At 41.2% G+C, this 18,718-nt stretch overlaps 1 protein-coding gene across 1 annotated transcript; it reads right to left on the bottom strand.

Moving 5' to 3' along the window:
* Positions 1-465: 465 nt before the first annotated feature.
* Positions 466-18,275, bottom strand: gga3a (golgi associated, gamma adaptin ear containing, ARF binding protein 3a). The gene is made up of 16 exons (XM_084565034.1): positions 17,131-18,275; positions 16,460-16,544; positions 15,471-15,546; positions 15,272-15,370; positions 15,056-15,179; positions 13,465-13,568; positions 12,100-12,180; positions 11,781-11,918; positions 11,340-11,421; positions 11,012-11,131; positions 10,519-10,731; positions 9,953-10,436; positions 9,102-9,310; positions 2,501-2,670; positions 2,287-2,397; positions 466-2,016 (listed from the first exon to the last, which is right to left on the bottom strand). The coding sequence occupies exons 1-16, from the start codon at positions 17,276-17,278 to the stop codon at positions 1,906-1,908; spliced, it is 2,355 nt and encodes a 784-aa protein (XP_084421160.1). The 5' UTR covers positions 17,279-18,275; the 3' UTR covers positions 466-1,905.
* Positions 18,276-18,718: the final 443 nt, after the last annotated feature.

The raw sequence follows: 18,718 nt of genomic DNA, 5'->3' as shown, positions 1-18,718 counted from the left end.
TTTCCTCCATGCTTACAGGACTGTATACATACTGTTTTCTCAAGTACAATCCTACTGTAAGAGTAGTCATTATTCATGGTATTCATGTCTGAAGTGTATACCTAACCACCACTTCTACATTTTTTTCACTTGACTTAGGGTTGGTGCAACAGCTGTAAATATTATATTTTATCTAATTTGTATTTTTGCACTGTCTTGTCCTGCCTCTGTAACCCATAAATCTCCCTTTAGGGATCAATAAATCTTATCTTATAATATCACAATACAAGGGATCCCTCTCCTGCACCGTTACTGTTGTTAAGGTCAAGTGCAGGACCTTTACGAGTAATGAAGCGTTTTTACACCCCGGATACAGCAGATTTGACTTAATCTGATGAGGATTGCCACATTAAAATATACCTTAATGTTGTGCTTCACACAGGGGTCTCTATACACTGGAAAATGAGGCAAGACATGTTAACAGGGTAAGAGAAATAGATCCTTCCCAGTCTTTATTTTTTCCATGCACAGAAGTAGCTTTTTAAAATAAAAAATATGCAATGATGAGTTAGCTTAACACGCAAAGATAAATAAATAATTTTATAAGAAAACTATCTATTATCTAAGGAAATAATAACCCCAGAAAGACAAAAAAATAAATAAATTGGTTTTAGATGGTGACATTGCAAGCCTTTTTTGTTTGTTTTACCACTGATGTACTTTGTTTTCTCAAGGCTTTCACAAGAATATTTTCTTAGTTTGACACACACTCCTACACAAACACAACATATGCTTGATACTGAGAAAATGATCAGCATGGTTTTCACACTGTCTTACAGGTCAAATGTATATATGGAATTTGATTACCAGCAATGTGCCCCTTTTCCTCCAGGGGTTAATTATCAGAGGGTCAAAACTTGATTCTTGCCCTTAGCAGCACACAAATCTCTCGCACCCAGCTGCAGTTATATCTCGCAGGAATTTCTACATTAAAACACTATCCAGAATTTACAGCCTGGTTATGGAATAGGACATGTAGCTTAGCAACCCAGGTGTGGATTCCAATAAATAATGTAACATAATTCAACATGACTGTCTGAATATTTAGTAACAGTTTAGCCTCTGAGACACAGCTTCAGACTTGTAAATCCCTCACAGCATTACTGAGTGTCCAAGAGTCTGCTGAAGAAACACAGCTGTTGATGGCAATACTATGCAGTATGTTAACAGATCTGATATCATTCTCCCAAAGCAAAAATAAATAATACATTCATGACCATAAATACTGAAATACTAAAAACATAGTTGTAAGGATGAGAGTCTGAGCTATGATTTAGTATAAACTAGCAGTAGCAACTGTGAGAAATGACATCTTAATATAATCCATAATCCAACCTATGAACAGAGGGGCTCTTGTCTGCTCCAGCCCAAAGTCTTCAGCATTTTTTCAAAACATTTTTCAAACATATATAATCAACAGAAAATCACATGAAACTGAGTTTATGGTCACATGATCATAAAACCATGGCTTTACATTCTCCTTCAGAGTGTGTTTTTGCTTCATTTAAGTCTAAGTCCAATATATTCTGATATGATGGAGAGACAGGAGTACATGTGGACATTAAAATAGGAAAAGGGCAAAATAGTAATAACGTAGCAATATTAAACTTCACCAAAAAAATAAAACTTTATCCATGTTCAACCAGTTTTTTATGATTTGTTACTGCACCTCACCAACTACACCCGGCACTGTCATAAAGTTAAGTTGGATATACACTACAGGACTTTGGCTACTTCAGCAAGTCATCTCAAGCTTCTCAATTAAAGTATACAATATAAATTTCCCACCCTTTCCCCTGACATACTAAGTGCCAGTGGGAAAAATATTAAGTGTTGTGTCTTGCTATCCTAAATGGCTAGTCAGGGCTATAGAGCCCCCCATGTTTCAGCAGGTGGAAACTCATTCACCTCCCCCACTTCTGTGAGTGGCTGCTCTCCCAGACTGAATGTCACTTTGTATCTCATCCGGACCTTTTCCTGCAAAACATAAACACATAACACACTCAGCTGGCAGCTGTCATTGGCTTTTTGGAGCACACAATATCTCCTGCACCGACAATGCCACTGGTCATAAAACAGGATGAGACTGGAACAAGGGATAGGACTGTGAGAGAGGGTAATGCTTTGCTTCGCGTTCAGATCTGAGACACAACTGAAGCAAGCAGGTGTTCTTTCAGTGAATACAATGAATGCTGAATGTATTAACAAATGTATGAACGTCAAAAAAAGCCTGAGGCTGAGCTCTACCTTAAGTGGATTGGCAAGCAGCATGACCTGAGTTATGGCAGCAGGGGGAAGTATTGGGTTAAAAGGAGCCAGTTCTGTCCCCGAGGGCGGCTGCAGCTTTACTTTCATCGACTGGAAAATTGGCATAGACATCCATAGACATCAATTTCATTTTCACTCAAATATCTTTGTTCAGAGCTGAACATTTGTCTAAGTTAATACTTAAAGGTTTTACCTTGGGCACAGCAGCCTGCAAAACAATATTCTTAACCGGTTGCGGGGCTGTGTTAAGCATGGATGCCACCATCACCAACACGTCAGACCTGCCAGGTGGGCAGTCAGTAGCAAAATGCAGCAATAGACGAACACCATTTTTGTCATATGCTGTCACAGGACACACTTTACCTTAAAGACAGAAGAAAAAGGAGAAAAGCAAAAGGTGATTAATGCAGTGTAGAAAGGACCCACATGGCACAAAGAAATTTGAGCCAGTGTTGTGCAGCAAAGAGTCTACTCACAAATACCTAACGTTGTTTCCAGAGCAATCATTTATTATGCACATCATTTTATTTGCACATGCTCTGATAATTACTTTCAGACCACTACACAAATGCACGCAATACCTCAAACCTTTTTTCCAGTTTGCTACTGTAGCCACTAAGAGGCACTAATGTCTAATGTTTCCAACCTACAGTCAAGTACACACGAAAAAGCTGTTTCTTTGCCATTAAGTCTTTTCAGAATCTTTTTTTGTGATTACCTTGTCCACAGGATATTTTGATGAAGTGGAGAGATCAAGAAAAACAGACTGTTATGGCAATCAATTCCTTAAGTCACTGTGGTTGTTGAAGGAAAAATAGCCATCTTTATGTCAAACTTTAAAGGTTATAAAACACTTATTCCACTGTGAGATAAATGAAAGGATTATCTTATTTTAACTACTCTGTTTCTCTTGTAAACTTATATGTCCACATATAATTAGGTCTTGCCTTTTTCAGAGCTACCAGAAAAAATATGCAATTTTTACAGCCTCATTTAAAGCCTTGTAATTAGCCATCCTCATTTAGGCCTCTGACTGGCCCCAAATTCATAATGCAGCACAAGAAAATTACCCTTAAAATACAATCAGTCATATACAACCATCTATGGTGACAAGAGGAACAAAGAGTCCTGCAATAAGTGGTATAGACCCTGTAGAGTTCTGATAGATATCAAGACAAAAAAATCAAACCATGGCAACGGGGGACGCTGGCTGCTCAAGCCGCTCCGTCTGACCTGTTTTTGTTTGGATTTTTTTATTTTTTACTATTTTATTCCCGATTATTTTTCTTAAATTCTTGTATATTCGTTACTTTAGCTGTACAGTTATAGATAGCCTTTTTTGTTTTGATTGTTTGTTTTGTTTTTCCACACTTTTGTTGCGTTTTGTGGGGTCTGTCTCCGGTTCGCGTTTTGGTCGTTTTGGTGATCAACTGTTTTATTTATTTTTTTTCTGCTGGTTGCCATCGGCGAGGCCTATTTCACTGCTGTTGGACTTGCTGTCTGCTTGTGTGGTGGGAGCTGTGTTGGACTCGAGCTTGCTGGTGTCTCTCCTTTTCCATCCTGACGCTGGGCCAAAATAACGTCAGTATCAGGTAGTTTTCGAGTCTAGCGGTTGCTGCTCGTACAACACCTGCTCGGAGACTCCCTGGAATTGGTCATCGCTGCTGCTACCTCAGCTGGCAAAGTGGACACAGGACAACCTGGGCTCAGCTTGTCCCTGCCATCGTGAAGTGCATCTGGGAAGTCTGAAACCACCCATCGCCCCTGCCGCAGAGTTGGAAGTCCTTGTAGCTAGCATCCTGGCTACGCGGCTAAAAACAACCTGCACTTCTTCCACGCTGTCGCCGGCACCACCACTATGTTGAGTTACACCCCCAACCAGCTGATGAATCTCAACAGTTTTTTCACTCCACCATGCACTGCAGTGATTAAGCAACTTGGACTTCTCCGCCGCCCGCGCTACATCCATAGAAGTTCCCGCAGAAAGTTTGTCTGCTCACAGACAAGTCCTACCATCCCGGTCCATCCCGGTCCATGCATACGTCATCAGAGCGCTGTCTCCCACCGGATAAGTAGTTTGGGCGTCTCCATGGCAACACCTCTCAGTGAGCTAAATGGGAAACGCGGAGTGGATTTCAGTCTGCTACGGCCAGTGCAAAGACCTGTTGCATCATCAAGTAGCAAAATTGAACTCTTAAATGCACAGTCTATTACAAACAAATCCTGCCTTATTCATGACCATATCCTGGATAAACGTCTGGATTATATGTGCATTACAGAGACCTGGCACCCACCAAATACTTTTTCCTCTTTAAATGAGAGCTGTCCCCAGGGATATAGCTACCTCCAGAAAGCTCGCAGCACAGGACGCGGTGGCGGCCTGTCAGTTATCTATCGCAGCGATCTGGAGCTATCTCTGCAACCATTACCTGAACTGTCTTCATTTGAATGCCTTGCATTTAAATCTAAGTCCCCTTCCCCTGTGCTGTTCCTCCTCATTTACCGACCACCAAAACCAAACCCGTCATTTATCACTGAGATGTCAGATCTTTTCACAACTTTCTGCACATCCTCTGCCGATGTCATAATTTTAGGTGATCTGAACATCCACGTTGACACCCCCTCCTCCCCTTTTGCAGCTGAATTTCTTCAGATACTGGACTGTTTTAATTTAAAACAACTTGTTGATGTCCCCACGCACACCAGGGGACACACCTTGGACCTGGTCATTACAAATTCTGCCCCTCTCACCAACCTGCAGGTGTATGACCTAGGTGTGTCTGATCACAAGGCCATTTCTATGGATCTGCAATCCCCATCCAGCCTCTCCAAGCCTAAGCGGAATATCTGTTTCAGAAACCTAAAAAACATAAACCCAGAACTCTTGGCAGCAGACTTTCAACATCTTTCCACACACTTTTCATCAGCCGATGAAGCAGTGGACTACTACAACAGCCATCTGAGCAGCCTCCTGGACCTCCATGCCCCTGTTAAAACCAGAACAGTCACCTTCACCCGCTCAGCTCCCTGGTTCACAGATGGGCTTCGTAAGATGAAGGCAGCAGGGCGAGTCCTTGAGCGGCGCTTCAAAGCCTCTGGCCTCACTGTCCACAAACAAATGTACCGGGTGCAACAGCAAAAATATGCTCAGTCCCTCAAAGATGCAAGGTCACAGTTTTACTCCGATGCCATCAGAAACAGTCCAGGAAATTCCAAGCAGCTTTTTTCCACCGTAAATCACCTTCTCAAACCACAACCCCCTCCACTTACTGCCACTACAGAAGAGCAGTGCAATAAATTCATGGATTTTTTCACATCAAAAATTGCACATATTCGCTCTGCCCTTTTTGGTCCTCCCACCCAAACTGTTCCTACAGCGTATACTGTCTCACAACCCCTAATCTGCTTTCCTGTGGTTTCATCAGAAGAGGTGCAGAACATCATCAGGAAGATGAAATCCTCGACCTGTCCTCTGGACCCTCTCCCAACCTCCCTGGTGAAAACCCATATCACTGTCCTAACCCCCCTGATCACCGCTATTATAAATCATTCCCTCCAAACTGGTCACGTTCCCCCTGCCTTAAAAAATGCCATAATCAGACCATTACTCAAAAAACCCACTCTTGATCCGGACGTCCTATCCAACTATAGGCCCATTTCTAATCTCCCCTTCATATCGAAAGTACTTGAGAAAGCAGTTGCCACCCACCTTCTGGACCACCTCAAACATAATAACCTTTTTGAAAAATTCCAGTCCGGTTTCCGCTCCGCTCACAGCACAGAGACCGCCCTCGTCAGAGTCACAAACGACCTCCTCATGTCATCTGATGGTGGCTCTCCCTCCCTCCTCATCCTCCTGGATCTTTCTGCTGCTTTTGACACTGTCGACCATGGCATTCTTTTAAACCGGCTCCACCTCACCACTGGACTCAATGACACTGCTCTCAGTTGGTTCAAGTCATACCTCACAAACCGGACAGAATACATCTCCCTGGGTCACTCCAAATCACATCCACACACAGTCACCTGCGGTGTCCCCCAGGGATCAGTCCTTGGCCCCATCCTCTTCATCCTCTACCTCACCCCCCTTGGCCAAATCATCAGCCGTCACAAAATTTCATTCCACTGCTATGCTGATGACACGCAGCTTTATGTAAATGCCACAGCTGCAACCCCATCCTCACTGTCATCCCCATCAAAACTCACCTCCTGCCTGGAGGAGATAAAGTCATGGATGGAGCACAATTTCCTCCAACTAAACAGCTCCAAAACCGAAGCCATACTGATTGGCACCCCTCACCAGACCAAATCATCATCCATAACCAGCATCACCTTCTCTGGCGCCAACATCCCCCTTTCATCAACAGTCACTAATCTTGGTGTAAAAATGGACTCTCAACTCACGTTTGAAGCCCATATAAATCACCTCTGCAAGACCTCCTTCTACCACCTCCGTAACATTTCCAAACTCCGCCCCATTCTCTCCCTCTCAGATGCTGAAAAGCTGGTTCATGCTTTTGTCTCCTCCAGACTGGACTACTGTAACGCACTTCTCATCGGGATTCCTAGCAAGAGTCTGCAGAGGCTTCAGTACATCCAAAACTCTGCAGCTAGGATCCTGATGAGAGTGCGGAAACATGAGCACATTACCCCCATTCTCCACTCACTCCACTGGCTTCCCGTCTCCACCAGGATTGAGTACAAAGTTTCCCTCCTCACTCACCAATGCATCCATGGACACGCACCCCCCTATCTCAAAGAAATCATCAATCCACAAAACACAACACGCTCCCTCCGCTCCACTCAATCAAACCTCCTCCACATACCCAGAACCAGACGGAGGACCATGGGAGATAGGGCCTTCTGTGCTGCTGCCCCACGTCTGTGGAATGCCCTCCCTGACACCTTGAGGGCACCACAATCCACTGACTGTTTTAAAAAAGGTCTTAAGACATTTCTTTTTAGCAAAGCTTTTGGTCCCCTTTAGATGTTTTTTCTTTTTTAAAACCTTTTCTTCTTCTTTTTAACCTGTAGCACTTTGAGATATTTGATGTAAAGTGCTTTATAAATAAAATTTATTATTATTATTATTATTATTATTATTATTAATCCAGAAGAACTCTGGCTTCTCCGAGATACAACTGTACCTGGGAGAAGCTGTGCTGTTTAGGTGCATTCTTTTTCCTATTTTATTCTAATACAAGTACATGCTTTTCATCATACTACTTTAGAAAGAACTGTATATTCAAGGACACAGAAACTCACATTTCTAAAATGGCATAGACTAATGTCTATGGGGCCATTATTGTAGCAAAACTATCTACAAATGTGTATTTCAATCCGTGTGTGTGTAACTACATTTGCAAATGTGTAAAAAAAATCTGTGTGTGTGTAACTGGATTTGCAAATGTGTGAAAAAAATCCGTGTGTGTGTAACTGGATTTGCAAATGTGTAAAAAACATCTGTGTCTATAACTAGATTTGCAAAAGTGTAAAAAAAATCTGCGAATGCGTACATCGATCTGTATGCGTAGATAAACCTGTAAATGTGTGATCTGTAAATATCTGGCCTCTCCATTGGATGTGTTCTTACACGTGACTTTTGCTACACTTCTGCCGCGGCAGATCCGCAAATGCGCGCAGCGATTTGCAAATGCGTGTGGAGATTTGTCTGTGTGCCTCCGTAGCTATACAGCTACATACCACCAGTGGGCGCTAGGCTAGCACCCAATGATATTAGCTACCGGCTACCTGGGGTGGGCGGCTGGTACCACAGACTGTATGGCTGGGACGAACGGTGGGGCCCGATCCCGATGCAATGGAGGCTGGATGGCGTGCTGTAACTACATAACAGGGCTCTCACGCATTAAAATAAGTTCATCCTCCCGGGCTTCCACTTCCAGCTCTTCTTTGACGTGTGCACGCGCTACTATTTCACCTGGCGACTAAAAATACTATTTTGTCCCATCGATTTGCTGATAGATAGGTCGCTGATTCAAGCAGAGGAGTCTGCTTTCGCCTCATTACTCATTTTAAACAGCCTATGTTAATAATTTGCGGCGAATTTTATCACTTCTCAGCGTGGCGTGTGAGCGTGTGAACTTATTGAATGTGTGTGTCTCATTTGAGAGCCCTGTTATGTAGTTACAGCACGACATCCAGCCTCCATTGCATCGGGATCGGGACCAGTATATGGTCTGTGGTACCAGCCAGCCCAGGTAGCCGGTAGCTAATATCATTGGGTGCTAGCCTAGCGCCCACTGGTGGTATGTAGCTGTATAGCTACGGAGGCACACAGACAAATCTCCACACGCATTTGCAAATCGCTGCGCGCATTTGCGGATCTGCCGCGGCAGAAGTGTAGCAAAAGTCACGTGTAAGAACACATCCAATGGAGAGGCCAGATATTTACAGATCACACATTTACAGGTTTATCTACGCATACAGATCGATGTACGCATTCGCGGATTTTTTTTACACTTTTGCAAATCTAGTTATAGACACAGATGTTTTTTACACTTTTGCAAATCTGGTTACACACACGGATTTTTTTCACACATTTGCAAATCCAGTTACACACACACGGATTGAAATACACATTTGTAGATAGTTTTGCTACAATAATGGCCTCATAAATGTCTGATTAAAGACTACCTTCAATGTACCATATCACATTTTCCTGCCTCTATTTTATTAACAGCAAAGGCTTTTCTGCAGATTATAAATAATGAAATAAGGAAAGTTTGACTCCTTAAAAGACACGTAAATCATAAACTGTACTTTGTGGAACTCACTGGGCTTGATGGCATCCAAAGGGACAAATACATTGGCCAGGGACACCTCTTGTCCCCAGCCTGGATTGACTTGGCTCAGGGGAAGGATGGGGGACAGAGAGCGCAACGGAGGGCTGTCATCTGCCTGACTCTTGGTTGTGGGCGGAGTAGACCACTCTTGCAGTCCTCCTGCAATCAGTGATGTGGATGTGGTGGCGGTAACACCAATACTGGAAGAGAAGCAAGAGAATTCAGATATTCAGTCTTGAACAAGCTACCAAAGTCTATCATACCAGTTTTATTGTATAGATCTTGATACCTTCAAGGACATTATAGCTTCCTTAATGTCTAAATTTAAATTGACAAGAATATACCTGTATGATAACAAGGCGAAGAAAGCGGAATACGATTAAATATTACCTGCAACTCCAGACCAATATTGCAGTTTGGTTTGTTATTAAAAGTTATTTATTTAAATGTAATTTGCACTGTGTTCCAAAAAATATCTTACCACATGAAGTAATGTTTCTTTGTCACAGTGAACAGAACATAGCTTGTTAAGTGGCTACTAGTGTCACTTTCTATCAGAGGACAAGACAGTCTTGCCAATCATCTTGCCAACTGCAAACCTGTGTTTGGCAAAACAGAGAAATCACTGGAAAGCATCTCATTGGGCAGAAGTACCTTTAAAGTATTGACTGTTTAGACACCCACTCAGGCCAACCAGGGCAATTTTACAAAACACTAGAATAGAACTGTGGCAGGCACTTAATGAGATTTCATGAAAAGGGGATGCAGAATGCAAGATATTTTGTGTGGCAGGTGGACACCTACTCTACCCAAGTTTGTTTCATGCCACATGCATTACTCACTTATTAGTACTGCCCATATCCAGCAAGGTGAGGTCTTGCAGATTGTTACTGATAGAAGCCGAGGGTGAGTGAAAGACTCCAGGTGAACTGGTGACCTGCTGTAGGGTAACATGTGCGGCTGGCGGAGGAGGCAAAGTCGTGCTGAATGACTGAGGAAAAGCATCCGGGGCCATGGAGGTCAGTACTGAACTGAGGGGTTGTGGTAGAATGACTGTTGTGGTCGGGACAGATGCTGTAGAAACCGGAGGTGTGCAAAAGACAGGGCCCGGGAAGCTTAAGCCAGAGGCAGTTGTAGAAGTGTTGGTAGGACTAATTGGGGCAACTGTTGTAGAGAGGCTATCTAGAAAGAGTGAGGATGTGGAGAATCCAGGAACTGTAGGTAAATTGGTGTCAAAAAGGCCCAAATTTTTACTGGAATCCTGCAAATGATTGCTCAGGTTTATGTGTGTTGATTCACTTGGATCAGGAACAGGTTCATTGAGGCCTGTAAATACACAAATATATTGAAAAACATGTCATACATAACAGAAAAGAATCATACATACGTACATCGTACTGCCTGTTACCTAAGGACAGCAGCTCTTCATCCAGCAGTGAGAATGCTGCAGAGGGTGTGCCAAGACTCTGGGTTTGAGCATCTGTGGCTGCCGATCCGCACAGCAGGTCAACAGGAAATGACAGAGGAGTTACTGGGGTTTGCTGCCTGCTTGGAGAGGGACTCTGCATGTCCACACCCACCAGGTCAATCAGAATCTCTGACTGATTTGTGCGTCCAGTGCCTATCAGATAGAGCAAAACATCAGAACTGGCAAAGAAGTATGTAACCAAATGTACTCAAAAGATTATACAGCCATCTGTCAGGCACAATTTAAAGGGACACTTCGCCCAAACACACAAACATATGAAAATAACTTCCTTATGACATTTTAGCTTTTAAAATGTGAGCCAATACTGTGACTGCTAAGAAACTACCATGCTACAATATTTAATGAAATCCTGCAAAACCTACAGTGAAGATGTCTAATTGTAAACTAAAATGACCTAACAGTTTTAATTTACCTTGTCTGGCTGATGTTTGTTGTGCTTCATCAGTATCCCCATTGATGGTGTGTCCTTCCACAATCTTCTTATAGGAGTTAATGACTTGGGAGAGATCGTCACTAGCCTGCAAAATGTCTCCTGAAGTAGACCAGGGTGAGATTTATGAAAGTTTTGTTATTAAAAAAAAAAAAAAAAGCAATTTTTCCCACAGTATTTGTGAAATGTAAGCAGACTATTTTTAGAGGCTGAGTGGGTCTGATAGATGTTGGTCTCATGTCAGCGCAAGCAAAAATAGCAAAACTCACTGTCATCACAGTCAACAGGAACAAATTACAGGATCTCTTACCCAAGCTGCTGTCATTATCCTCAGTCTCAGTGGCAAGCTTAAACACCGTTTGCCTTAGCCTGTCACAATCACCATATAACTCCTGAAAAAAAAGGAAAATACGAAAAAATAACCACTGCTGTATCATGTAACATGTTTCTCATACTCAGCTCCATTACAAAGAATATATAGGATAATTGTATTGCATATAGTCCTTATATTTCAATAAATTTCATAAAAAGTGTTACTTCTTTATAAGTGTACTTATACAAAAACTGTTTTTCTAATAAATATACCATTTTGACTTCCTGCTCCACACCAAATTATTTTATGAATGTCTTGAGGTTGTATCATTAACATTTGGACATTTGCAAGTGTTTCCAGAAAGGTCAATTATGGCCAAAAAAAACAAGTGAATTGCTTTAAAAAGGTCATTTGGAACTTATATAACAGAGAACCAACCCTAATAAGCTCCTTGTCTCCATCTGTGGAGTCTTCCGGGCTGAAGTGAGCAAGCATCTCATTAAGAAGTTTGACACTGTTGTCGACTGCCTCCAGTGTGCTTTTTAGCTTCGTTACTCTCTGTGTTCTCACCTCATCCTGATGCAAAAAAAAAAAAAAAACAAGTAAAAAAGAAACTGTTGAGTGGAATTTGTTTATCAAACTCACAAAACCTGATAACGAGTTGAAAACACTAGTTTGAGGTGAAAAATTAGAAAGCAGCCGGGCTTAAGAAAACTCAACCACAACAATTAAAACTTTTCATTTGGAACTGACACACCTCCTTGACCATGTTCTTGATGAGCAGATTGGCCTCTTGCAGATCTTCAGGCTTTTTGCTTTTAAGCAGTTCTGCTAATCTCTGCAGAGAGATGAGAGACCATTAGTGACCAAACAGACAAGCCTGTTTCCCACAGATCACCAGACAGCAGCAAAACAACTCCAGCTCCCACAACCTTAAAAAAACACCAACTTCATCCACAAATCAACGCCAGTAGACACTAAGTAAACATATAGTCATAACTTGTTTTTTGTGCAGTATCTAATGAGGTAGCTGCGTCACAAGTGCACATAAATTTGGTATTTATTTTTGTGGGACAACAAAAGTTAGAGATGAGAGAAATCCTCATTCATTTTTTGTTCCTCTCAATTTTCAGTATATCATCTTTTAAGCAAAATTCACATTCAAGAATGAAAACAACATTAAAGTATATGGCTATGAAAGAGTTATTTATGATTCCATTTAAAGTTAGTTGAGACATTTTTTAACATTTATCAGTAAAATTCTGAAGCTCTATGTGATAGACAGTTTATTATAAACAATTAGGATGGGCAAACTGCTAGCTTTCAGCTGTCTAAAATGAAAGTATACAGAGCTACTTAGTCTCTAATATAATGGTAGGGGAAACTCTGCTTTTTAAACATTAACTAATTAATGAATAAATATGAACAAGAATATGCAACTGAAAGCATTTCATATGAGGACACTGTGCGTGTTTCTGTCATAAGGTATTAGCATGTGGTTAATTATTGACAGGATCACGTTGATGTATAAGGAGCTGCATGTGATTGTGTTACGTATTTCCTCATTTGTTGGTCTCTTCATTTCCCTTTATCACCAGAGATTAGGGCGCATATAGAGGGTTGGAGTTCTAATCAGTTTGTGCAGGTCTAACAGAGATCAATAAATAATAACTTAACATGTTTGTCCAAGTCATGACACACACACAAAACACAGTGCTGTTTATGATTCTGAAACAGTGGTAGACATCCATTAGCTGTTAAAATATTCTACTTCGCCCCAAATGATGTCGCAGTTTATTTACATACTGAGCACGAAATTGAAATTGGATCTGCAGAGCTGGCTGGAGACGCATTTGTTAATGCCATGTCTAAACACAGGTACTAAAAGCTGGCCACTTGTGATCAGATAGCCCTGGTCTGATGTTAATGCAAGGTCTGAATAGGGTTGCATGAATGATTTAGGCATATCTGGGGTAAGATGTTGTCTCAACAAGTCAGTTTTTAATAATCAGTCATTGTCAGTAACAGTTTATTGAAAATCTGTATCTGTAACAGGCATGATTCGAGAGAGTGTGTATGCTGTAGTGTTCACACAAAGACCTCCCAAAATAGTTCCTCTTACCTTGCTCTTCTTCTCATCATCAAATACTGGATTCTTGGGTCGTGGAGAAGGTGACGGTATTAAAGTAGCATCAAGAGGGATTTCTGGGTCAGCTAAAACAATACCTAAAATAAACACAACATTACCTTAAAAAAGACAGTGGTAAATTGTCTGTATAATTTCTGAGTGCCAATGTCGCACATTCATATACAGGGTTTCTGCAGGTTTGAACAAGTGAAATTTAAGACTTTTTAGGACCTTTTTAAGACCAGTATGGGTTAAAGTTAAAACCTACACAAAGTACAAAAAATAAGGAAAATCAAAGACCCACAATTACTTTCAAAATAACAACATTTATTGTCGTTCTTACTGCAACTATCAACTCAGGACATCCCTGGGGTGGGCTCCACTAATGAGGAACAGAAACATAGTAGGCCATGGGCCAGAGGGGGTCATACTTCAACCCCCACCCAAAAACCAACTTTTTTTTTCCATTCTTGATTCACAAATCTTAAAACAGCATGAACTATACATTTTCTGAAAGCTTATACCTTCTAGAAGTGATTTAACATGCACTGAGACATGTCCCAACTTCCTCCATCCCATGGGCCATGCACAGTTTTGCATTGTATTTCAGTGGAATTAAATGGCTTTGAAACACATTGCTTTTCAATGGACAGCTATTCAAGGGGCTGAAACAGGTAGTGCATCCCAAAATTTTCAATGTTAACATTCCAATTCACATTCAGTGAGAGAGCGACGTTAGGAAAGGTTTGGATCGGTTGGATCAGTTTGAATAGGGAAACATATCCTGAAAAAGTTCCTCAATAAGCTTTTATTCGAATGATGCTTTGTTGCGGTGTTTAAAATCCACAAGACTTCAGCTTTCAGAGTTGCAGATGATCAAAGGTTTCCCACACATCACTTGATGGCGATCAGGCAGCAGAATCGGTAGAGTCTGTGTTTTGCACAGTTCGCACAGAGTTGGCTCTAACACTGTCTCTGGCTGTACTTGGACCTGGCAACGGTGAACAAAACTGGGTGACCGCATGAGATTGTTGGAGACTTTTAAGACAGTCAGGTGTTTCTCTGCTTTTAAGTGAGACTCCAGTGCCTTCACACCCAGGCTTCAGAGTTTGAGTGTCCTCTTGCACAATGTGCAGTACACCTCATAAGAACTGTTAGGCACACGTTTCAGCCAACCAAAAAAATCACTGAGTTCAAGCCAGCAATCATTACAACTTACATTTGCCCATTTCCCAAGTTGACAACAAGGTTCATGTGACGGAAGAAGTCTCAAATCCAAAAGATTGCCAAAATCCATAAGACTAACAAACGTTACGTGACGAAAGAATCTCTCCGCTTTCCCACCACCGCATTGAACAAAAAGCGATTAAAGCGGTAAATGGACGCAAGGATTTAAGACTTAACCAAATGTAATTTAAGACCTACAATGCAAAATACGCTTGTATTTAGGACATTTTAATGCCTTAAATTGGGATTATTAAATTTTAGACTTCATTAAGAGTCTGCTGAAACCCTGCATATAGTTTTACTGTGTAATTAAACCTCATGACCACAAATTAATAGTACAAAATGTCAGATTTCTTACCCTGTGACTTCAGCATCTGATACGCTTCACCAATCTTTGCTTCATCTGGTAGCGACACTGTCCAACTATACAGCATCTCTATCACTTTTTTCTTCACCTTTTCTGATACTTTATCTCCGAGGTACTGTAAAACAACGGATGCACAGCTTAGAATGACACCAAACATGAATTCAAACAATTGTATCCACATTAGAGGGGTGTTAAACATTTACTTACTTTGGGTGAAACCACCTTAATTAATTCATTTAAAAACTTAAATTTCCCCACTTCGTTGTGAAACCTTCGCCCACAGTTCTTCATACAGGCCTCAAGAGCCTAAAAGAGCAGAGCATGCTTAAATAAATATCTCTGACCTCTGCAAGTTATGTTATGCTGAAGGACATCAGAATGAAAAACAGAGTGACAGGATACAGACCGTTAATGCTTGCATCGCCTCCCATTCCTGAGGGGACTGAATCTTGTATGCCAGTAGTCTGACAGAGATTTGTGGACTGAAAAATATTACAGAAAGAAACAATGTGATACAAATTTAAAAAACAAACAAACAAAAAAGAAAAACACAAGCTAGGGGTGTCCCAATCGGTCACCAGTCCAATCAAGGCGACCAAAGTTGAAAGAATATGACTACAATTTAAGCAATTTCCCTTGTGGATGAATAAAGTTTATCTAAGTTTATCTAAGTCTACACATGTCTGCTGCATTGACGTACCTTACAGAACTGAGAAAAAGTTTCTGTTGTATTATTTTACAACGCTGGTCTAAACAGTACTGCGATACAGTATTTGTTGGGACAGCATAAAAGTTCAAATTAAGCTGTACACCACAGAGCATAAGATGTTTAAATTTGTTAGCTGTTTCATTTTAATTTTGTTAAAACCATCCAGCTCCAAGTGTTGTCTTTGTTTGAACATTGTCTTTTTTGTGCTTTTAGTTTCTTTAGCATCATTTATGGGCAACAAAGAAGGCTCTACTGTTACACTGTAATATAAAAATAAAATCTATTTTTTTTTTTTTTGCTGAATGCATGGCAGAGCTATTCAACTGTTACATATAAGCCTACATTGGATTGTTTTTGAAATGTATTGCACTTAATAGAGTTGCTCAGTTCACACATGATCTAGGAGAATAAAAGTAAGAAAAGAATTGCCTTCACGAATCTCCAGGGGAGGAAATTCTGTTAATTTACAAAACACACACACACAAATCGTCAGCCGACACTCAATATTAAACTATGGGAATCAGAGCCAAAAAAAAATAAAAATAATAACTTCATCAGAACATCCCTAACACAAGCAATACAGATCTCAGTGTGTTCTTTACCATAACAGCAGTGACTACTGGATTAGATTTGTGGAATTCAACGTTATGGGAGTGAGTGTGTTTGTTGAATGAATGGGGACCTACCCTTCTAGCTCCTTATTAATTTGATCACAGAATCCCATGATATACTCCCAGTCTTCTTGTCTGTTGGAGGGGTTGGTAGCTTTGTCTGAAAGCGATACATTCTCTCATGAACAATGGTGCAAACCTAGCAGCAGATTTCAGTAGTTATGTCCCTACGTCCCTGGGAAGCTCATGAAGCCTGTCAAGTCACCTCCTGAGCTTCTAAACAACCTCGTTGCCATCCCACAATTTTATCTCAACTGTCTCTCTTAATTGGCCCCAAAACACTTCACTGAACAAGTCTGCTGTTGCTGTTTGAAGTAATTTTGTAAGGATAACGCCTGGAGGTGTTTGTACAACTCCAGGAAGAGACACAAAGACATACTGTTGTTCGCTACCAGAATATAATCATTTTTATTCTCGCTGGCATACGGATTACAAACCTAAGACACAGGTAAACCAAATCACAAAGCTTATTTTGACTATCAAGACCCACCAGTAGCAAGCAGCTGTCTGTGTTAGCTTCTTCTGACAACACAGACGAATTAGCAAGGCAATTTTCAAATACAGTAATGTCATGCAAGTCCAACTAGCGTTTAATACGCGCATTGTGGTGCAGCACACACGCGCGTTTCTTTAGTATAATAATAATAACATAATGCTGAGAAAAAAAGAGTTTTAAATGTACTTACTAAGCCAAGACTCCAGCGACTCTCCATCATCCGCCATATTTGTATTTTGAGGCAAACAACGCGTGACTCCTGCTGCCTTCACGTGCCTTCGGACAAATAGGACTCTGTGCCTGCTCGTTAAGCGAACCATTGACATCGTGACTGACATGCTTTGTATGTGCGAGTAAAATCCGAATTTTCCTCACTGGTCAGCATGTGACGATTTGAACAATGCTATTTGTGCAACATTTATCTCTTAGCGCTTGTCATGTATCCGTATGTTTCTATTTTCATTCATTTTTAGACGTCACGCTGAATCGCTGCTGGATGGATTGGACATCCCCTTGTTTATTCAACGTCCATTGAACGTTTCTCTGTTCTGCTTTCAAAGGCTGCTTTTAAAACCAAACTCTGACTAGCTGATATGTTAATAGAAATAATTATATATAATAATATGTTCAGTCAGATAGGTTACCTATTATTTAACCTCGTGGTCCTCTGTTTCACTGCATGTTTATGTCTGGCCTTCTTTTCTGGCACTCTGGCCCTTTGCCATTGTTATAACATCATAGTATCTCCCCTTTCCGAGATCACTGAATAGAATAATAATGGCAGAATTTGATCTCAGGATACCCTCAGTAACCGCAGCGCAAGTATAAGAGCAAAAGAACAACAGGTGGCTTCACACGCTACAGCTCAAGAGACAGATCAGGAAGGGGATTGTGGGACAGCTTCACCAGCCTGCAGAGCTTCTGGGGAAACAGTAGAGTCGAACTACATATTTTCTAGAGCCAAGCTTCATCCAGCCTTCTGTGCTCCTCAGGCAAACGGTGTGACCGCCAGGATACATGTACCAGGAGAAAGTTTTCTATAGCTGTCTTTATATTTTGAACTTCTCTATCCAAATCATTCCAGCCCACACCTTGTCTGTTTCCTGCCAAGGCTTGCTCTAATATACACCTTCATACAGACAACTCTGGTTCTCATCTGGAGGGATGAGAATGACAGAAAGAGGGTAATGACTATATTACTCACTGGACTTCCAGTCATCACGGCTCTTTTCTGAGTCAGTCTGATTCTGGTAGAGTAGAGACCTACCAGTCTTCTTTTCACTGTCTCTCTTGACATGGTCATAGTACACCCTGATTACCCAGTCATCTCCTCCTATGAACAAAGCAGCTTCTCCCCTTACTGCAATCACAGCTGTCCTTGTTTGGTATTCCCTTGAACATGACTGATTTGTGCAGGGTGCTCTCCTCTTCCTTTCCTCCTGAAACGTATGCAGAGCCTGGAAAATTCACAGTCGAGAGAGCTTGTCTATTTTTCTGACGGCTTTATATTACATGACATGGCATGGTTTTCAATGTTGACTTAGCTGGTGATGAGCCAACTTTAGCATCTCTTGTGGTGCAGAGGTGCATCCTGTCCTGATGAGAGAAAAAAGGTTTTGGTGAAATCTCTAGCGTGTGAAATATTTTTTTAACCACCATAAATTGTGCCACCTTTACACAGAGGTCAGGTGTACACAAGTGAGAACACACAGGGTTTATTGTTAGGCTTGGTTTGACAACTCACATATAGCCCTGCCTGTTTTCCTTACTGCTGCATA

The sequence above is a fragment of the Chelon labrosus genome (assembly GCF_963514085.1).
Source record: "Chelon labrosus genome assembly, chromosome: 2".
Classification (NCBI taxonomy): Eukaryota; Metazoa; Chordata; class Actinopteri; order Mugiliformes; family Mugilidae; genus Chelon; species Chelon labrosus.
Note: the sequence above shows the minus strand (reverse complement) of the source record. Positions and strands in the feature narration are given on the sequence as shown.

Coding starts and splice junctions, on each gene's coding strand:
- gga3a (XM_084565034.1), bottom strand. CDS start 17,278: ATGTCAGTCACGATGTCAATGGTTCGCTTAACGAGCAGGCACAGAGTC. Junction 11,422..11,780: donor GAGACAAGGAGCTTATTAGG/GTTGGTTCTCTG, acceptor CTTTTTTTTCAG/GAGTTATATGGTGATTGTGA. Junction 9,311..9,952: donor GATATGGGCAGTACTAATAA/GTGAGTAATGCA, acceptor CTTCTCTTCCAG/TATTGGTGTTACCGCCACCA.